The 21,412-nt window shown below is 43.6% G+C and overlaps 1 protein-coding gene across 4 annotated transcripts; it reads left to right on the top strand.

Annotated features, from left to right (window-relative positions):
* Nucleotides 1-947: 947 nt before the first annotated feature.
* Nucleotides 948-21,251, top strand: LOC124205773 (GATA-binding factor 2-like). Of its 4 annotated transcripts, none has more exons than XM_046603285.1 (6): nt 948-1,659; nt 4,363-5,112; nt 7,111-7,256; nt 9,857-9,982; nt 19,386-19,877; nt 20,113-21,251. In XM_046603285.1, exons 1-6 carry the CDS (start codon nt 1,341-1,343, stop codon nt 20,140-20,142), a joined length of 1,863 nt encoding a protein of 620 aa, XP_046459241.1. In that variant the 5' UTR covers nt 948-1,340; the 3' UTR covers nt 20,143-21,251. The 4 variants fall into 4 exon arrangements, with proteins under 4 accessions (XP_046459241.1, XP_046459238.1, XP_046459239.1 ...); XM_046603282.1 differs by having other exon boundaries at nt 949-1,659; nt 4,363-5,553; nt 7,111-7,262; XM_046603283.1 differs by having other exon boundaries at nt 949-1,659; nt 4,363-5,553.
* Nucleotides 21,252-21,412: the final 161 nt, after the last annotated feature.

The raw sequence follows: 21,412 nt of genomic DNA on the forward strand, positions 1-21,412 counted from the left end.
AAGAGATCATCCCAAGATAGATATCCTTTTTTATTTCAGCTTGGAGTGTTTTGTCGACTGGAATCTCCAAACAGTTTTTTGTGTGCGGCTATATAGACTCCATAAAGCGGCTGTATATCCAGCACAGAGCGTACTGAAGGCTTTATTATCGAGCATTCAATCGGGCTCTGCTCTTGTTTGTGTGTGTGTTTGCTCTTCATATTGATCGACACATCGCGGGGGCTATAGGGCCGCGCACAGTGCAGTTCAGCGCATCAGAAGTCCACACGAAAGAGAAAAAAATAAATGGAAGAACCATCAGAATGAGAATGGAGAGAAGAAGAAGAAATCTGATGTGTTTGTATGAATCTTCCGGGAAAACCCGACGGAATCGAATGGCAGAATCTGTAACGATGCAGATAAGAATCGCTGCTGCTGCTGCTGCTGGTTCTCTTCTCCCCTCTCCATCTCTTCAGCTTTATATAGCAAAAGACTCGACTCGTCGTTCTTCTAGTTCTAAGCAGCACTGAAACTTCTTTTTTCCTATCCCTTTTCCAAGGGATGAAGGATGGATAATATCCGTCCCGCTCTGTAGGAAGAAGGAGAAGAAGAAAAGCACCAGCTACGAAAGGGGAAGTAGAGGAAGGAAAATAAAATAAAAAAAAAATAAAGAGAGAAAAGTATAACCAACATGATGGGTCCCTCTTGTGTATAACGGAGAAGGAAGGAAGGCAAAAAAAATAAAAAATAAAATAAAATAAAATAAGAAAAACAGTAGGGACGACGGAGCGTTGCCATTGGGTAGGAGCGAAGCGAGTGGGTGTGACTTGGAGACTGATTGGGAGCCGGAGTAGGATAGTGGGGTTGGTTGTCTAGCCAAATCAGCCCCGCCCGGTGGTCAGGGTTGGGGCCAATGGCGGGAGGGCCGTCCATGGCCGTGCCAGGAGGCCGACTTGGTCCGATGGAGGCTGATCTGAGCTGGTCTCATCAGTTCGGCCATCGCTTCCGACAGCCGAGGAACGCACCGAAAGGAGCTCTCCCCATATTCTATCTCTCTCGACATATCCCAACAACAACATCAGCGCACAGTTAACCCTCTTGTTATCTCTCTCATTGCCACTCTTTTTTCACATCGTTTGACTTGATTCCATCATCTCCACATCTTCGGAGCAGTTACTTGATTTTGTGGCTCATTTTCAAATCGCTGCAGTTTATTGACATCTCTCAAATCTGGTGACTTTACTCTGGTGACTCCCGACCGACAAAATCGTGGTGATTCGCGCGAATTTTGATTATACTCGACGATCGTTGGGTTTTGAGTTTGTTTTTTTGTTCCGACTCGCCCGTCACCGCGCGGCAATATGGAGATGAACGCTGTGGACCAGCGTTCGTGGTACGAATTGGCTGCCTCGCAGTCGCGCCACCAACAGCAACAGCAAGACAGCGGGGCCAACGGAGGTGCCGGCAGCCTCCAGTCGCAGCAGCAACAGCAACAGGAGCAGCAGGAAGTGCAGGATATGTTTTTCCCGGTTGCTCTCGATTCGTCCGGGGCGGTCGGCTCGTCCGGCGCCAACAACGGCTCGCCGCAGCAGCGCGCCCGCCAACAATACTACCAGCAGGTTCACCATCACGCCGCACAGATGCATTCCGCCTACAACTCGGCAGCGGCCGCTTCTCACGGTACGTTCGTTCCCCTCCAACCAGCCGACAGCCCATCTTGCGTCATATTTCCTTTAAAAAAAGAAAACTGAAATCATTTTTAAGGTTTTTTTGTTCATTCTCTCTCATATGATCGATGTGTCTTGACGTGACTGATGTGCGCAACATCCCCCCTTCTCCCCTCCCCCACTCTATATAACTCACGTATCTAATTATAATGGGTTACATATTGATATGTGGACCACATCAAAAAAAGGAAGAAGATGAGGAATTCAGGGGGAGTCATGACACTTTGCGTTCACGTTTTGTTTTTTTCCTCCCCTGAAGGATTTGGGGAAGACACACACATCACGGTTTAGTGTTACTAGGCATCTCCACTATATGTAAGGGCCTGCTAGACCAGTTCGGTTCGGTTTATATAGTGTATAGAGTAATATATAGCCTATGGTCTTCACCCGACTTTTTCATTAGTGAATGGTACAAAAATGAAATAGAATTTTGACGCTCTATAATATAAGGCAGTTGAGGGAATTATAGAGGTTGCGTGTCGTTCGACATTCAACGAATAAAATGCGAGAGGAAAACAGAAAAGAAAAGAAAAAAAAAATACCCTAACCGAATAACCGGGACTGCGTTTTTTGGGTTGATGTCCGCGAGCTTTCAGCAGCCCAACGTTGGGTATCACGCACTCATAAAACCATGGCACCGTGTCTCTTCTAGCTTCGACGTTAGCCCCATCGTCAGTATAGACGAGAGAGAGACCATCACCCCGTGGATGATGACCGGGAGTTAAAAATGGGGGGACGACGAGGAAAGAAACTCGACCAAACAGCAACGCAACAAAATATTATACAAGAAAATAAAATAGTGGGCATATATATAATATAAATGAAAAAGAAGAAGAAAATATCGAGAGCCAGAGGAGAGATGTCGTATAAGTGTTTTTGTTTTGTTCCCCCCCCCCCCCCCTTCTTATTCTTCTTCCGAAAAAAGGAAAAAATATTACGACGATGGCGGACGAGAGCAATTCCGTCGGAGCGCCGCCGGCCGGTTTTCTATATGTCCTTCTCTCGGTTGCGCGTTGAGTCCCCACACATCTCTAAAGCCTATAAAAACATTATAAAAATTCCCTGTGCACCGCCGCCGCGCGCTTATATTCTCCGCTGTATGACATGGGAGAGAGAGCCTCTTTTCCTCCTATAGCTAGAGAAATAAGAGAGAGGACAACGCGCGATCAGTTTATATTATAGGGTTCGTCTCCGTCCGTCTCTCTCTCTCTAGACCTCCTAATAGATTAGATCTAACAGTCTATCAAATTGAAATGACAATGGAATTGAAATGCTCGTTTCATTATTTATTTCTCACCATCAAACAATTTGGCAACGCAACCTTGAAACTGCTGAAACGCTCAATACACATCAATTACAAAATAACGTGAAACGCTGGACAGGGAAAACAAAAAACAACAAACAAAAAAAAAACAATACCAAAAAACCAGTTTTTTGTTTTTTTTTGTTTTTTTTAGCTCAACAACTTTAGACGATGGCCAAACGCGAGCAAAACATATATAGACTATAGGCTATACGTACAGTGTCACAGGGCTATAACGATGATGAATAATCCAATGTCGCCCATTGGTGTCCAGTCCATTCGTCAATTCGTGATACAAATCATCAGACCATAAACTGCAACATCTCCAATCCCTTTCTGGTGTTTCTATCCCAACAACAACAAACAAAACAAAACGAAACAAAACGAAAAATCAAGTTGAATGTTCGAGACTCGCCCCGGTTTTCTTTATTTCTTGTTTTTTTTCTTGTGAGACCAAAATGAATTGTAAAGAAGAAAAAAGTATTAGGCAACGTGTATATATAGGGCTAGGTTGCTCTAGTATAAGTGCTGGGAGAGGGAAACAAAATAGGAGAGAAATTGAGAGCGAGGGAAATGCGGGCGCCTGTTGGTTCCGGCGGCGTCGTCATCGTCCGCTGCCGCCGTCAGTGTGTCACACGTTGTGTGTGTGTGTGTGAGTGTTGTCTCCGGCAGCAGCATTTCACATCGTGCAAGTCTACATGCAAGTGAAAGGGGGGGGGGGGGGGGAGTGAGACTCTTTTCCGGATAGAAGGGTGGATTGTATATGCATGGGACTATGTGTGTGAAATAATAGCCCGGCTGTATAAATTGTTGTTCCTCTTACTGCCGTTCAAAAGTGCGGAACAAAAAACACAAAATAAATCAACCTTAGTTCTTTCTCTCCATCTATAATATATACCACACAATACATATGTATCAGTAGTATATATAGGACTCGCATCATATCTAATACACAGAGTAGATACGCGTTGAATATCACGAGGAAGTTGAGAGGAAATCAAACTTCATTCCCAGCCGGAGATTCCATTTCCGCTCACGTCTCAGGCGCGGGGCTTTATAGCAACGGCATCTCTTCCGTCTCAATCCTCATTCATTTCCAAAATGCCCAGCTCTCTCTCCCTCTCTCATTCAGAAAGATCAGATGATCTTGTATATAAACGGCCATTCGCCGGTATAGTTCAGTCAGTCGTTCAGATTAATCTTAAAACATTTATTTGCGATGCGATAGTCAATTGGTTATCTGTACCATATTTAGTTTTAAATCTTATCATCACTATTATGTGCTCTAATTATTGTGTGTGTGTGTGTGTGTGTCTATTTGTGATGTTCATCGTTTATTATCAACATATCCAGCCGCCCGGATGTCGAGCAGCCAGATGTGCCGGCCACACTTTGGCGTGCCGGTGCCGACCCTGCCGTGGCTCACGCCACACCCGTCGCAAGCCGACGCCAAGTCCATGATGGCGCCACACCATCCGCATCACGCCCACCATCACCACCACCATCCAGCCCACCATCCGTCGGCTTGGTCGCCGTTCGCGGCCAGCGCCGTGGCCGCTCAGGCCGCCCAGCAGCAGCAGCAGCAATCGTCGACCTCCGGCGGATCCTCCTCTTCGTCGTCGAGCGGAACAGCCAAGCATCCGCACTCTAGTCCACACTTGCTGACCTTCCCGCCGACTCCGCCCGAAGACGCGGCCACCGAGTCGGCGGCCGCCGCTGCCGCCGCCGCCGCAGCCGCCGCAACGGCCGCTGCCAACCAGGAATTCCAGCAGCAACAGCAGCAGCAGCAGCAGCAGCAAGAGCGAAACGGCAACCATTCCGGCGCCGTGGCCATGGACCTGGCCGGCGGATCGGCCAGCCCAGTGGACAACAAATCCTCGCTATCCAGCTCGTTCTCCTGTTTCTCGTCGCCCAGCGACTTGAAAATGATGAGCGGATTCAACAATTCCGGCAGCGGCGACAACCACAAGTCGTCGGGTCAGCACGGAAGCGGCGGAAGCGGAGCCAACGCCAGCAGCGTTTCGGGACTGATGTTCGCCGCGGCCGGATTCGCCGCCGGATCTTCCTTTCCGGCCTGCTCGGTGGCCGGAAAGCCCCGCGAAGGTAGCCACAGTCCGGTCAATAGTAACAACAACAACAACAACGGCAACGCGTTCGCTATCCCGGCGTCTGCCTCCCCGGCCTCGTCCACCTCATCCGCCTCCTCTTCCTCCTGTTCCACTCCCGCCTTGCCCACCTCTTCGGCCTACGGTAGTTTGCCGCCGCCTCCACTGACTCCGCACCAATCCGGCGGAGGTCAGCAGCAGGGCTCCGGCGGCGCCAATAGCGCCGGCTCGTACTCGTACGGCGGATCGACGCCGACGGCGGCCGATTACTCCGCCGCTGCGGTGGCGGCCTACGGCGCCGCCGGATTCCATTCGGCCGTCCATCACCACTCGCATGCACACCACCAACAGTCCGGCTCCGTGTTCAGCGCCAAATCGCTCCACCACCACCACCACCACCAGTCGGCCCGTCCAAGAACCAAAACGCGTTCGTCCGCCGGTAAAAAATCAAACCAAAATCAAAACCCAAAAGCTAACACAAAAGATGACCGCCAAAGTCAATCAAAAAAATTATTTTAACCAACCAACTAATTTCACTCACTCCCAGCAATAGGCCTATTAAAAAATAATAATACAATAACACACATGGGCTCGTTGGCTTATTGATTTGGCTGATTCCGGCTGTTATATATATTAGGCCTTTGATATTTGTCTATACATTCCTGGTGGTGGATCGGTGCATGATGGCCTAACTCTTTGCCTTTTTATTCCAGTAACTTTTATTTGTGCTCACATCACTCCACTGCTAACACATTTACACTTATATAGCATCTCATTTAGGCCAGCTTATATCCGGAATAGCTAGTTTCTTCTTTCTCGCGCTTCCGGGGAATTTTCTCTCTTTCTCTTTCCGTTTGAGTCACATCCATCGTTAACTTCCAGATGGATGACCGAGAATATATATATCTGCAGTATTTCTTTCTTTTTTTTCTTTCTTTTTTGTGATGTTATTATTCGTTCAGCCCAGCGAGACAGAGCAGAAAACGAAGGGAGGGAGGGGGAAGTCTGGCTTGCGCCTCGCTCAATCGAGCCGAACGCCCCTGTTTTTGTTTCAAGCTATTGCGCAGTGCACTAGACATTGTGTGTGTAAGATACACACATTCGAGAGAGAGAGAGACAATGAGAAAATACAAGACAGACAGGCAGAGAGGGTTTAACTTCTTCTCCTCCCCCTCTTTCCTTCACGTTGTATAAACATCCAGAAGAAAAAAGAGAGAAGCAAATCATCCGCATCTCCCGCACGAAAATCCGAGCTATGCGCGGCCCCGTTATATAATTCCATCTTAATACCTATTTATTCCTTCTCTTTCTTCTTTTGTTTTCCCTAAATATTCTCATCAAAAATTCCTATTTTCTATATAATCGCACAACCGCATCAGGCCTAATAGGAATGTTCGAACTCGAATCATTTGGCATAGAATGAATCGAATTTTGATTGGCGTCTTTTCAGCTTTCTTTCGACATAGATCTTAATTCTTAACTATACGTAGCTTTTTAGAAGATGGAAGTGCTTCATTGCGCAATTTCACCTGATATTCCGGGGTGGGCTAAGTCTAAAACAGAGCCGGATAATACTTGACAGCAGCAAGCTATAAGGCAAATTTGCGCACGCGAGAGTTAGCAGCAGTGGCTCTCCTCTAACCCTTGATCCCCTGAACTCTATCTTGTCTGCTCTTCTAACCTGAGAGTGTGTGTGCTGGGACCCTTTGGCCTCTCTCTCTCTCGTCTCTCTCCTAACTGTGATGGCATCATAACCTTCCGCTTTGTGCATGGCCTTTGGAGTGTGCGTCCTGTGTGCTGTGTGTGGTCTCGGCTGTGTGTCGTACATCGTCTCTTTACATCTCCTTCTTTTCTATTTTATTGCTGCGTCCGCGCCATCATTGAAAGTGGTTTCGTGTTTTCCTCTTCTGGCTCGCATTTCAATTCTCTTATGGATTTTAATTTGGTTTTCTTTTCTTGTTTTTTTTTTTTTCTTGTTTGGTTGGAAAAACAAAAGAGGGTCGCGAGTGTGTCAACTGCGGAGCGACGTCGACGCCCCTGTGGAGGAGAGACGGCACCGGCCACTACTTGTGCAACGCTTGCGGACTTTACTACAAGATGAACGGGCAGAATCGACCCCTCATCAAGCCCAAGCGCAGACTGGTAAGTGTAAGTCAAGTCCATTACTTATTCTCTTTTTTTTAGTTAATAGTTAAATAGTTAAGTTCATATCTTCTATCTGTCGCCTTCTTTTTTTCTTATAGTAGCCTATCTCCTCCTACTAGTGCTCCTATCTCTTGTCGTTGTTGTTCAATTCAATTCCTCTCTTTATACATCAGATCGCGCCCACTCCAAATGAATTGCGTCGACACTTTGGGTTTTCCATTCAATTCCAATGGCAATGCGACTGCTTAATGGGTCGAGCAAACCCACGAATGCAAATGGGCAAAATCTGTGCACGCACAGCTAGGAGAAGAAAAAAAAAGAAAATGAAATAAGCTAAAATATATGTAGAAAGACGAAGCAAGTAGTAGAAAAACAGCAAGGATATAGCAGCAGCCGGGGCCTGGGTGATCGTTTCGACTTGATAAGCACATCCGCCGTGACAAGGCAACCAAAACTCTCAATCCCCCTCCCCCCTCCATGTCTCTGTCGTTTTTAAGTCTTTGGCAACGTTGTCGTTCATTCCCGTTGCTGTAATTCACGACGCTACGTTTGCTCGAACCGAAAAAAAAGAGGAAATCAGATGAAATGGGAAAGAAGAAGAAAAAAAAAAAGAAAAAAAAAGAGAACGAGGTACAAGCCAAACTAGACAACGGGAATGAGAAATACAAAAAAAGCTTGGCTTGGTCACAGACATCAGCAGACAGCTCGAAAACCCCAGTTAGGAACTATTTTTTTTCTCTCCGACTATTTAGCTGTCTGTCCGGCAACAAAGCCACCATTAAGGGCCGAGAGTTTGTTTATATTCCTGATTCCATATTCTGCACCTTTATATAAAACCGCCCACCTTTTCTTTGGCCGTGTAACCACTTGGCCGGTCCATATAGCAGAGCCCAACAACTCGATACGTATATAGAGCCATCTGTTACGGACTTGTCAAATGCGTGATGGTCTCCTATAGTGGGAACGGGAGTTGCGCTGCCATGTTTGTCGCGTCTACCTTTAAAATTAAAAAAAAAAAAAAAAAAAAAAACTCAACCAAAGCCTTTAACATGACAAACGCCCAACATGTGCGTAGCTAGTTAACAAAAACCCAACCAAAAAATGTGTTTGGAAGGGGCGGAACGAGACAATTTAAATATATAAAAGAAAAACAAAAAACCTGGCACCCGGAAAAAAAAAACCAAATCCAAAATCATTGTCTCCTTTTTATTTTGAAATTTATTTGAAAGTTGCCGGGCGACCGTAGCGAAACTTGTCCAGTAGGAAGGCGAAGGTCGGAGCGATTGCCGAATGACGGGCGAGCAGACGTGGAAACCGGAAAATAAAAACAAGAGGGGGGTTTGGCTGCTGTGTCAATGTATATTATGCCGTTTGTGTTTCAGCGGGAGGTATAGGTCAGGGGTCAAGTGACGTTAACGATATGCCCAGGCTCCAACCCCCGTCTACCTCCCCCCCTCTCAGTGGCCTATGCGCGGAGTCAAATGTTTCAACTATTTTCTAGTAGTTCCAACCCGTCCAGCAGAAGTGACTACCTGTACGTATATATGCCAGCATAGCTCACTTCTTTGGCTGTTTACCATATAGTATAGCTCCTTTCTCGTACACCTTTCGGGTGAGATTTGTGGGGGGGATTTGCCACTCTAGGCCGGCTGGACCCAGTGAGTTGTGTCAATATTCTTCCAGGTGGGTGGCGCTTGACTCTCACAGCAGAGCCCCAAAAAACGACCCCCCATCATCTATACCAGCGCTTGAGACGTTTGTTCCATGACCCTCTTGCTTGTTGTTTCTATTATACAGTCTCAGGAGAAAAGTCAAATTCAAACGCATTGAAACACAGCAGAAATCGACACGAAAAAGCGATGGACGTAATAATAAAACGAAAATAAAACAGGGGAAATTTTTTAGATACATTGAAGAACACCGGGGATATGTGTGTCGAGTTTTCCCGACGGGTTCCAACGATCAGATACCCCCCTCCGAGCTAATATTATTATATTTTCTATTTCCACAACTGACTTGTTATGTTTATACAGCATTTGATTTCTTTTATTTGATATTCTATATATCGGTATTACCCAAAACAACATCTTTCCGTTATTATTTGGCAATTGATATCATTCCAAATGCTGTCGAAAAACATAACAGGGCAAACCACCAAACTACTAGTTTGAGCCTATATCCCATTCCAACTTATTCCAGCATCACCGTCATTGTTTTGACGAGGGCATCAAGCTTTTTATACTGGGATAATACTTTGCCGGGCAAGCGGTGCTAATTGGATCGACACTGGCGACGCTTAACATCCCCATTGTTCCCCCTCCAGGGTGGACCATTCAATTTCCCTCTAAACGCCTTTCGTGTTTTTATATCTAACATATGTGATTAAACTAATTCGTTTGAATCGATAACGACTATGACTGATGTGGAGAGGCTTCAGGCGTGACTCTATCGCGTTCGTCTTCTACGAACCGGACCCGCGCTCTCCTCCTCCTTCAGACCTTCACTGTCGTAATCGATTAGTTTTTGTGAGCGCAATCATCTATTTTTAACTAACTAGAAAATGTTTTTTCTTTTCCTATTTTTCCTTTTCATTATAGTCGGCGGCCAGGAGAGCGGGTACAACATGCGCTAACTGCAAGACGACCATGACGACGCTCTGGCGACGCAACCACAACGGCGAACCCGTCTGCAACGCCTGTGGACTCTACTACAAACTCCACAACGTGAGTCTCCTCCGCAATCATTTCGTCATATCTCTTTTATTCCTTTTTTTTCCTTTTTTCTTTTTCAAATTCTGTACGTACTGGTTTTATATAGAAGAGACACACAATCGGAATTCAATTGACAGTAGACAGTATAACTCGCTATAGAGTTATCGTTAATGCGCATTAGAGATAGCGGCTGGATATCGCAGTCTATAACATCTCGGTAGTAGTAGTCGAAAGAATAGTCTACACAGCAGCGCTACTCTTGTCAATGCTGTATTTATTTATTTATTTGTAGTTAGAAAAAAAAAGGACGAAAGAATTGTACACACAAGAGTAGCCTCTCTCTAACGTCCTTATCTCATTTCGATAGAGATCGAGAGGGGGGGGGGGGTTGCGCCCCATGTCGCATTGTGGTCGATTAATTGCTATACAACCTCCCGGTATTTGTTGAATGGCTATATACTATATGTATACGTGAATGTATCGAGAGCTTGTGAAACATTCACCAGCGCTATTCAATCTCTCCAGAGAAGAGAGACAGTAGACACACACGAACCCTGCGGATTTTAGATTCTTGTGCCATTCAGCAACATTTTAGCCTCATAGTGGTAGTGGTGATATAGAGAGAGGACTCGATGAAGGGCTATAATAAAAGCGATCTGCGACGACATGGGTGACAATCGGCGTTAGATACACAAACCCTCCCTTTTGGCTGGGTTCTTTTTTTCTTCAATTGAACTCGCTGAATGCGAGGCCTATACAGTAAATATATATCCATACATACTTTGGCTATGGTCAATGGACGCTAGGGCCAATCAAAAGCCGTATGCAGTGGGGGGTGAGCCGGATAGCTTTTCTTCCGAGGCCTTCTTTGTCATTGTTGTCCGTGTACACACAATTTCAAGTGCGCTCGCGCCGGCCGGATCAGTCTATATATATGTTGTATACATATTGCCTTATTCTCTTATATACTACTACTACAAGTAGTAGCGGATGGTATAAACGACACATAGTTTACTGTATATATCTCGACGGGCTACCAGCTACCTATACGTCCTATTGTATGTGCGACGACTGCGACGTATTTTTCGGTTCAACTCATTTCCCCCCGTTATTTTGATCGAAACATTCGATTGTTTGTGCAACAAGCTTCCGAAAAACGGCCCGAGTCGGGTGGGAAACTTGGAGAGAAAAAAATAAATATCAGATAGTACAAAAAATAAAACGGGAACTAGCAGCTGTTGTTTGTTTGTGAGGGTAACTGGATGATATGACAAATCCAAAGTCGACATTCTTTGGTCGTACATCAATTACCAATATAGGCTTATCCCTAAACTTTTGATAGAAATTCAAACCAAAGTCTGAAAGTGTTTTTTTTTCTTTTCCCCTTGAGATTTCAAATCATTTTATTTTATTCATCGATTTCCCCTTTTGAAAAAGAAGAATATTTTGTTTTGTTTCAACTCTTTGAAAAACCAAAAACTCAAAAAGGAATTGAAAAGAAGTTTCAAACTGCGCGGGGGCCCGCGAACTGGATTCCCTTGTAAGTTTTACCCGACAAATTTAAAACAAAACAAAAAGGGAAGAAGGAAAAAAACACAACAACAACAACAACAACAACAGCCAGAAAAATATGTTTGGAATAGATACAAAGTTGCATTTCATGCTACACACACATGTATATATACAGATACAGTGGGTCGCGGCCTCGGTTTTTTGGTGTATTTCTCCTCTCTATCGTCTTCTTCTTTTCTATACATTCTTAATCGGGAAAGCTGCGTGAATCGCTGCCGCCGCCACCGTCGCTTCTCAGCCGCCGTGTGGGCCTGATTTATTCCGGCGAAATAAACAGAAGAGAGAGAAAAAACAGAGAGACCTCCTGAGGATTTTCGGTTCTTCTCTTTTGATTTTTTTTTCTTTCTTTCTTACCTTCTCTCAGCCAAGAAGAAGAAGAAGGTGCGCTTGCGCGCATCTGCGTTCTGATTTATTATTATTCGCTTGTAATATCTTTGAGACGTGATTTATAATGTAGCGCGCGCTTGATAGGCAGATATTCTATATAGACGCGAGCGAGCGCGCGCGCGCGCACAAACACTCTGCGTGCGCTATATAACCAAGACACGGCGGAGCAAAGGGCAGCACAAAATCAACCAACAAAAAAAATGTAGAAATTGAGTAAGAAAAAATAAAAGAGAGCGCGAGCGCGCAATCAAAATGACGCGACGCATTCCACGGAATGGTATTTTTTTTCCACCGTTCTTTTTTTTTATTATTTTTTGGTTTGAAATTATAGAAAAAATAAAGTTATATTACTCTTTTTTTCCCTCTCTTCTGCTATATCTCGTTTGGTGTTTTTATTTTATTTACACGGAAAGGGTCAAACATCCAGCCGAGTCAAATAAATAGAGTAGTAAGGCGAAACTATGCAGAATCGAAATACCTTGTAAAATAAGTAAAAAAGAACGAACCCAGGAAATTCCTCAAATCATTCGACCGCTAACTCGGGGAGGAACGCGGTGTGCGCTGGGGAAATGCCGGCAACAATTTGTATTATATAAAGAAAAGAGAGAGAGAAATAGAGAGAAACAGAAGAAAGGCAGCCAATCAGAACGGTGACTGCGTGACGTGACCGTTGTGAATATCAAATAAAAAAATGGGAAAATATTATTACGTATACACAGAGTCCTATACTATAGTACCGGTAGTAGTACGGACTACTAAATTACAAGATAGATAGGATCGCCATCCGGTTTCCGGCTTCACTTAATCCTCTGAAAATTGGGTTTTTGTCTTGTCAAAGAGAAAATTTTAGAGAGAAAAGGGACACAGTGCTGGAAACTTGGAACATCATTATGATGTGTATAGGAAATATACCGGTGAAGAGCCGGATTAATCCACTTTCGACGGTCTATCACTAATCCCAGCCAAACAATCGTTAAGGAAAAAAGGAAAAAGAATTGTTGGTTTTCTACTTTATTTAACGTCTTTCAAACAAAGAATTTCCATTCTCTCTTTCCTTTTATCTTTTTTGGCAACAATAATAACAATAAGAACCTATATGTACCTTCTTCTCAAAACAAAACCTCCCAATCCCAGTGGAATGCGTGTTCAAAAGGGAAAAAAATAATAAGAGCATCAAAATCAAGAGTTTGGATGTATTGAGAATAAGAGAGATAAAAGAAAAAAGGTTGACAGAGGTGGACAACATGGCGAGAGGAGAGAAGAAAAACACGAAATTAGGACCACTCACCTGAAGCTTTTCTCTTTTTTTTTTTTTTCTTTCAGTCCATCCACTCTTCTTCTTCTTCTGTCTCTTTAACATTTTATATTGTACTGTCAGAGTGGGAGGTATATATGTATGTATGTAGAGAGAGAGAGGGGGGGTCTGAGAGAGAATATCAAAAAAAGCAACTTGGAAGTGGATTGGCGCCAGTTGATACTTTGACCCCATGTATATATGTGTGCTGCTGCTATAGCCCCCGTGCCGGAGAGACCTCGTATAGTGTATACATCTATACGGCGCCTGCTGCTGGCATGGTCGTCGTCGTCGTTCCTCCCCTATGATAGTGTGTATATATATATATATTTTATTATTATTTAAAGCAGCAATGTCTGAGTCTTTCCTTCTCTCGACTTGGTTTCTTACTACCTATTTTTTCCTTTCTTTTTATGAAGCGTCATTTTCGTGAGCTGGGCACAGCGCACACTGCTATACACACGGAGAAATGTCAATTCATGCTTCAGCTGCGCCGGCGCCGAGCTCAGATATTCCCCCCTTGGCCTCCTCCTCCTTTTTATTTTTTTCTCTCTGCTGCTCACAGTGCATATAGTCGCTGCTTTATATAATATGTCTAAATGTATAACAAGGAACAGCGGAGGTAAGAAAAAAAAAGCAGCCTGGCGCCCTCATCATTAGCATCAGAGAAACGCATTAGATCGTATTTTGAACAGACATTAAAAATTGATGGTTGGTTGTTTCCTTCTGATGGCCATATAGACATTAGATATTTATTTTTTCTGGTGGTTTTCCTAGATAGATGTATAGGCCTTGTGTGTGTGTGTGTGTACAAACATGCATATTGAGATGTCGCCATTCCGTCTTGTTTTTAATACGGAACGAGACGGACAGCAGAGAGAAAATAAAAAAAGAGGACAACCAGCAAACGACGGCTGTCTGGTCTGGAGACCTTATTGACCCCCACTGGACCCTTTCTCCCAAATATTTTTTTCTTTTACAAAAAAAAGGCTATGTAGTAAATATTTCTTGTTACTTTTTTTCGGTAGCCCCCCGTCTCCCCCCTTTTTTTCTCTCGGCATGTCACTCTTGCTTACCACTGCATATATAGACACATACAGACTTGTCGTATGTCCCCCTTCACATTCATCAAGAATATCTAGGCCTAATGTTCCAAGTAGCTCAGCGACAGTGGCGATAATTAGCGCGCAAGCGAATTCTCTCGTCTGGGAATTCGTCTGGCCAGTTTTATTTTATTTTTAATTTTGTTTTCAAGTGGTGGTCATGTCCATCAAATTCCGATGGGGGATTTAACGGGGTAATGCCTGCTCAGACGTGTGTCTGTTATATTCTTTAAGGTTCGATGTCTAGGCCTTTTATTTCTTTAAAAAATAAGGCCCGGCGCTTCTATTATAGTAGACGATATAGCGTGAGGATTTCGGAAGTTGTGTGTGTGAGCTTCATTATATCATCCTCTCGCCTTTTTTTTTGGATGTTGTGTTGTGTTTCATTTTTATATTGCAACGCTTTTTAAACGCATCACAATGTGATTACGACTAGCGCGCGCGCACTTTGGTCCAGTGGTTCTTTGGGAAAAAGGCGAGAGAGGGGGGGTCAAGCGCCATCCAATTAGCGGGCCCAGCGGGTTGCGAGCGCCCACGGTCCGGGGACCCCGAGAGAACCCCAAATCAAGTAGGAAGAAGAAGAAGAAAAAAAAAATGAAACGAAGGCAACAAAATGTGTATAGGCATCTATACAAGAATGAGTCGCCAGCACTTCTCTTTAAAAAAAAAAAACAACCTTGTATAGCCATCAGCGGCCGACGTTATATTTCGTTTCATTTTTTGATTTTTTTTCTTTGTTTTATTACGAGAAAAAATTCAAAACTCTGGACAACAAAGAACTTTTGAAAAAAAATAAAATAAAAACATTTTAAGAGTTGCCCAATAGCTTTTAGGGTTCGCTTCTCTCGTGTTATCGGCCGTGAGGCGCGCGTGCTCAAATTCAAAAATCCCTCCCGATTTGAGACTGATGACCCCCTTGGGTTTCTTCTTCTATTTTGGAAGGAAAGAAGAAAAAAGGAAAAAAGAAAAAAAACTTCTGATTTATACAGTGAATGTATAGATTCCTAAGCGTCTCTGGAAATTGCTCACACCTCTCCTCGTTTCCTTCCTTCTTTGTGTGTTAACACCTATTAAAACAAAATCCAATCAAAACGGGGGGGAAAGTGTTTCTACCACAATGCAGGTTCCCACACACAGCAAGAAATCAGAAATTAAAACCAAATTTCTTTCTGAAAATGTTCACCTCTTTTTTTCTTGATATTTCATCAACAAACACGTATAAAATTATTTTCAAAAAGAAGAAGGGGTTGGACCTGAGCGTGTCGTTAAAAAAATGGCCGTGTGTTGTGGTCACATCTTTATTTTGATAGAAACAAGTGCAGGCACGCACATCTTCGAAAAGGCGTTGACACCACATTTGGCTTTGTTGGCCTCGTCGGTCAGCAGCGTGTAGCATTCCACTCACGTCCCGCATGATTGAAACTCGTTCGCATCCTCAACGTCCTCTCAGTCCTTAAAAACCTTCTATTAAGTTGTTCAAATGTTTCTTCTTTTAATTTTCACGATGAAAGAATCCGCGCAAACAATTTTCTGCTTCTCTTACAAGCCTCTGAAAATCAGCAGCTTTTTTCAATTCTAATAGAATCGTTTTTCTTCACTATACAAATGGCCACATGATATAATAATGATCAAATGAATTAAAAAGAGGGTACCAAAAAAAAACGAAAGAAATAGTTTAGCGATGTGTTTATAACCCGGTTGGGTCACGGGTCGAGTCACGCTCTTCCAGATATTTATTTATTCATTATGATTATTTTTCTCATTTTTTGATGGAGAAAATTCTCTTTCCGTTGTTTTACCCGGTTTCCCGCACTTTTTTTGATTTATGATGATTCCCCCCTCACTGCTGGCGAGACTAGACACACACACACACGTTTCGTAAAAGAATAAGAAAACAAAAAACAAAAGAGAAAATCCCAACTGCCGATTAATCCGGATGACTGCTGAATTTCTGTTTTTTTTTCTCTCTCCCCAGTTGGAGTATAACGTAGAGCACACAGGAGAGTAGAGAGAGGCCCCAGCTAGCTCGTTTGAATGTGTGTTGTGGTTATGACCGCGCGGCCACTGGCTCCTGGCTCCTGCGCTCTGGGTATATTTCCATTAGTTTGAGCGGCGGGAGGTCGCCACTGCCAGCTTCTCCAGACTTGCATATGTATAAATATATATATCTAGCAGCTAGAGAAAAAAAAAGAGTAGGGAATACATAGAAAAACAGGGAAAAGATAAATTTCGAAGAAAAGTAAGCCTTTTCTAAGCCATTGTACGTACAGGCCAAATAGTACCGGGGCAATAATAATCGAATCTTTATTGATTTCGTTGTCTCTTTTTTTCTTATTTGTTACATGGCCGTATCTATATATATCGTCGCGAAACCCCGCGCTCTATGTAAAACGATCGAATGCTCTCGGTTTGTGCTGATCAGCGCTGGGATTCGACCCACATTTTGTTTACCAAATTTCACTCAGACGAGACAGAGGCCATTGAATTTACGAATTCAATGACCCAGCAAGATGAGCCTATCAAACGCGAGATTTCTAGACGTTCGACTCTCTGTATAACTTGAATCCGTCAGCTATCGACAAGCTCTACTACGCTAAACCTAAACCGTCTGACTTATGAGGAAATGATGTAGAAAATGAAAGGCATATTACGAATCAGAAATTTGAAAAATAATTCGACGATTTCGTTTTTTCTTCTCTTTCGTCTCAGCGGGAGAGAAAGGTGAGAGTGCCACAGGGATGGCCTCGTATCATATCGAACTCAAATTATTATGCCAACCATCGGGGGCCATTGGTCTCTCTCTCTTTCTCCTGCCACCAACGTTGATACCGTTAAAATACATCCGACCAACCTCCAACGTTGGCGGGCCATTGACATTCAATTCAAATCGCGCGCGCTTGCGCTACACCAGCCAGATTCTTTCCCATTCCCATCAACCGTATTCGGTGTGGAGCTGGTGGGTGTGTGCCACGCCTTGAAATGCAATCGGAGCCAGCCAGTCTCTACCTGCTGCTGGTCCATAGCTCCTTATCTATACTATACGGGTCTGGCTTTTGATCTGTTTGGTTATTCAACCGATGTTCACGGGCGAAAAATGCAATAAGGTAGAAAGTGGGCGGGCTGACACTGAATGTCATACATCGTCGTTAAGGGCAAATGTTCACGTTGCGAAAGACTTTTTTTTTCCAACTCTTCGAGTGTCACCATTGGAGCTGGACAGACCACACACGCGCGTCGATTTTTTGGCCTGTAAATCGTATAGATATTCAAATTAAAACTGACGAGAGAAAATCAACCCCCAAAATAAGCGCAACACGGTCACCGAGTTTTTGTGCAACAAATTCGACATGACGTGCAACAACTTGGCCACGACCCACACAGCAGTGTGTGTCCTTTTGTTCCCTTGTGTAAGGGCTCTAATTGGTCCTCATCTCCCAATCATCTTTTGGCCGGACGATTATGATGTTGAAAGAAACGAGTCAAGAGCAGACTGAAATTTAGAATACGAAATACGTCAGGTGGAAATACCCGGAGAAGACTGGTCAAACAAGGTGGCAATTACTGGCGACACAAAGGCAAAAAGCATGCGGGAACAACCCAAAAGTTTTTTCCTTCTTCTTCTTCTTCTTCTTCTTCGTCTTCTTCTTCCTTGACGTTTTCAATGGGGGACACAGGGCAGCAGACGCCGTCGGAGAGGAACGGCGGCGAGCACCCGAGCAATCAAATTGCCTCTCATTCCAATTTCTCTCTCTCTCCTTCAATTCATTCTTCTCCCCTTTTTTTTTGTTGTTGTTGTGTTCCCCTTTTTTCTTTCTTTTTCTTTCCCCTCCGCGTAGGTTTAAATTATTTTGTGAAGAGAAGAGAAATAACACAACAGAAATGACTCTACACTTCACACAAGTCTTTCTCTCTTTCTCTCGGCAGCTCGGCAAAAGGCATTGGACAGCGGGGGAGATATAAACAAGTTTTTCCTCTATTTTATTCTATTTTTTTTTTGTTTTGTTCGTATTGGTTGACCTTGTTAACGCTCGGTTGAACCAATTAAGGGTTTTCATTCGTGTGGTGTATGGTGGGGGCGCAGCGTATATAGTGCGCCATATTCGTGTGTTACTCTTATTATATTCGTCGTGTTTTTGTTGTTGTTTCTTTTTAAACCTTTTATCCTCTCTCTCTCTATGCTCTTTGATATTTTTTTGTGTGCATTGTCTGCCAGCGGTTGGCAGTTGGTTTGTCGGCCATTTGGTTGACAAGTTCCAGTCGTGTGATTTCCAGTTCTAAAGCCCTCCCCTTTTTCGCTCCAACAGAAAAATCTTTGTGTAGATTTTATTATCGTTTTTTTCTCTCTCTCTTTCGGGGGGGAAAGGAGCCGGGGAACCATTTTTATTTCTCTTATCCCATTTTGCGTGCGTCTGGATTGTTGGCTGCTGTTCCCGTTGAACGACAGTCACGCCGCTGTCGGCTCCACCACGAGCCGTCGCTCTAACGCAGCCGACGCCCGCCGCAAGAGAACAAAAGAACCGATAGATACAAAACGATTAATTGATTTTTCAAGGGATCGCATTCATCTTACTCGTGCACAGCTCTTTTTTTTTTACATTATTCTCTCACGTTGGTTGTCCAGTTTTTTTGTTTTTTTTTTATCTTCCTTTTGACTTGTTATTTTCCAGCTGGGGCATTCCGGCAACCTTCTAAATGCTATTATATATTTATTTTTTCTTCTTCTTCTTTTCTTTCTTGACAACATAAAACAATGTGGATTCGACTCCAGTTGCCACGGCTTTTTATAGGTCACGCCGACTTTTCACGCATCAATGCATTCGGAATGGCTCCGACGTTGGGAAAAAAATGTCGACCACTTTTTTATTGTCAAAGAGAATTTTCTCTCTCAATTCTCATTGTTATTATCGGTGACATTCTACTAGATGGAATTTTATAAGAACAACTTCTTTATTAGGCGTCGATCTTTTTCCTTTCGTTGCTATACATCTCATTTTTGTATTTTGTTTTCATTTTCACGATGAATTGAAATTTAACGGTTGAATTTCTTCGAATCCCACAGGTCAATCGCCCGTTGACGATGAAGAAGGAAGGAATCCAAACTCGCAACCGGAAATTATCTTCCAAATCCAAGAAGAAGAAGGGATCGATCTCGTCTTCGGCCTCGGCCTCGGCTGGGTGTCACTTGAGCAGTTACCAGGACGTCATGTCCATGGGAGCGGGAAGCGCATTGGACAAGGCGGCCGTGGCGGCTGCCGCCGCCGCTGCCGCCGGATTTCCGGGATTCGCCGCGGCCGCGGCCGTCGCTTCGGCGGCTGGCGCCTCGTCGGCCATGTCGCACTACGCCGTCTACGCCGGCAACGGTCAGATGCACCACCCTGCCCACCACCATCCGCATCACGCCGGTCTGAACCACTCGGCGGCTGCGCAGATGGGAGGCTTCCATCATCACGGCAGCCCATCAGGTCCGCCTCCGGGATCCATGGCCATCCACCACTCGATGGGCGGCATTTCCTCCTCCGCCCTCGGCCTGGGCTCTACCTTTAATTCAATGGTACGTTGTAATCAAATGCGATTGCTCGTCACGCTCCCCCCCCCCCCCCTTAGTTTGATGTCTCCATTCAAACCAACCAGATTGCATAACGATATAAGTCTGTTGTCCAACATACAGCAGTTGTCCGATGTCGAAATTGGAGAGATGAAACCCTTTTTAATTAGAGTTCTATTGATTTTGAAACTATCGAACCTTTTCGATTAACCATTTCATTTTCTCTCTGTTGCAATTTTAGGCTTCCTGGCGGACGGATTTCAGCACTTAATTGCCCGGTGGATAACGCAACTCTCTGCTGTCAGCACTATGAAACCCACCAACCATTTTACTGGACGGACGGACGGACGGACGACGTCGCCCACAAAAAGAAACCTCCACCCTTTTTTTTTATTTTGATCGAATAATTCGCACATACCATAAATATAATGTTACTTTTTATTCCATTACACTACACACCGTATTCATCACGAGATTCGTCCTCCTCCTCTCTATACAAACAATAATGAAATAATAATAAAAAGAAATTAGAGTAATAACAAGCATTATCGATCGATGACTTAAAATGTCCTTCCTCCCCCGCGTGTAGAATTGTGCATAATATAATTCAATTAGTCCATCAGATTCGAAACAGACAAAAAAAAATTGAAAAAAAGATTAATGATGAGAACCATATACTATATAGTGGTCGGCTGTTTACAAAAAAAAAATCAACATGTAAAACAAAAACACACACACACAGACAAATGAAAGAAATACCAATTAAAAAATTTCAATCGTTTTAAATATATCCCGAATGTTTTTGGTTTCCTTTTTTTAGTTTGATGGAAAAATAATTGGTTTCGAAAAATCTTGCTGCGGTGTTAAAATCTTCCTCTTATTTGAAATTTGGCCTCCTCCGAAAAAAAATTTGTTTAATTTGATTGGCTTTATTTTATTTTATTTTTGGCTTTCCCATTTACTCCCCCATCCCCCTCCTTCACATATATATTATGATATATTCTTCATTTGTATACGTCACACCACGACATCGGCATCATCCTTCGGAGGACTCTGCTGCCGGTGCGCTCCTCTCTCTTATTCCTTTTTACCATCAACCATTATATTATTATTATGAATAAAGCCGTGTGTATGTACGTGTGTGTGTGTGTGTATCTCTGTGTGTATGCCTGTGCATATGTGTGTGTAATATAAACGTCAAGAGCTTATCGTTAGTGTCTGTTCGGATCCATCATTGTCGAATTAAATTCAATAACACTCAAATTATCAGCTGGTATAGTGTCGCAATTTTCGGCGTGACTGGGCAATCAACTTTGGGAGAAAGTGGAACGGACCAGGTGGGCACAATCGCAAATAAACGAAGGGAATGAAAAAAAAAAAGAAGTTGACAAAGAACTAACACGAAAGCTTGTCGAAACAAAAGAAATTGAAACCAAACAAAAAAGAAAAACCCATAGCTGATCATTATTTAATGGTAATCATTCGCTGGCACATACAGTATGCAGTATGCACGTTTGTTCTTTTAAAAGTGTGGCCGTGTG

This window comes from Daphnia pulex, chromosome 10, assembly GCF_021134715.1.
Source record: "Daphnia pulex isolate KAP4 chromosome 10, ASM2113471v1".
NCBI classification, from domain to species: Eukaryota; Metazoa; Arthropoda; class Branchiopoda; order Diplostraca; family Daphniidae; genus Daphnia; species Daphnia pulex.

Coding starts and splice junctions, on each gene's coding strand:
- LOC124205773 (XM_046603282.1), top strand. CDS start 1,341: ATGGAGATGAACGCTGTGGACCAGCGTTCGTGGTACGAATTGGCTGCC. Junction 1,660..4,362: donor GGCAGCGGCCGCTTCTCACG/GTACGTTCGTTC, acceptor CAACATATCCAG/CCGCCCGGATGTCGAGCAGC. Junction 19,878..20,112: donor GCTCTACCTTTAATTCAATG/GTACGTTGTAAT, acceptor TTGCAATTTTAG/GCTTCCTGGCGGACGGATTT.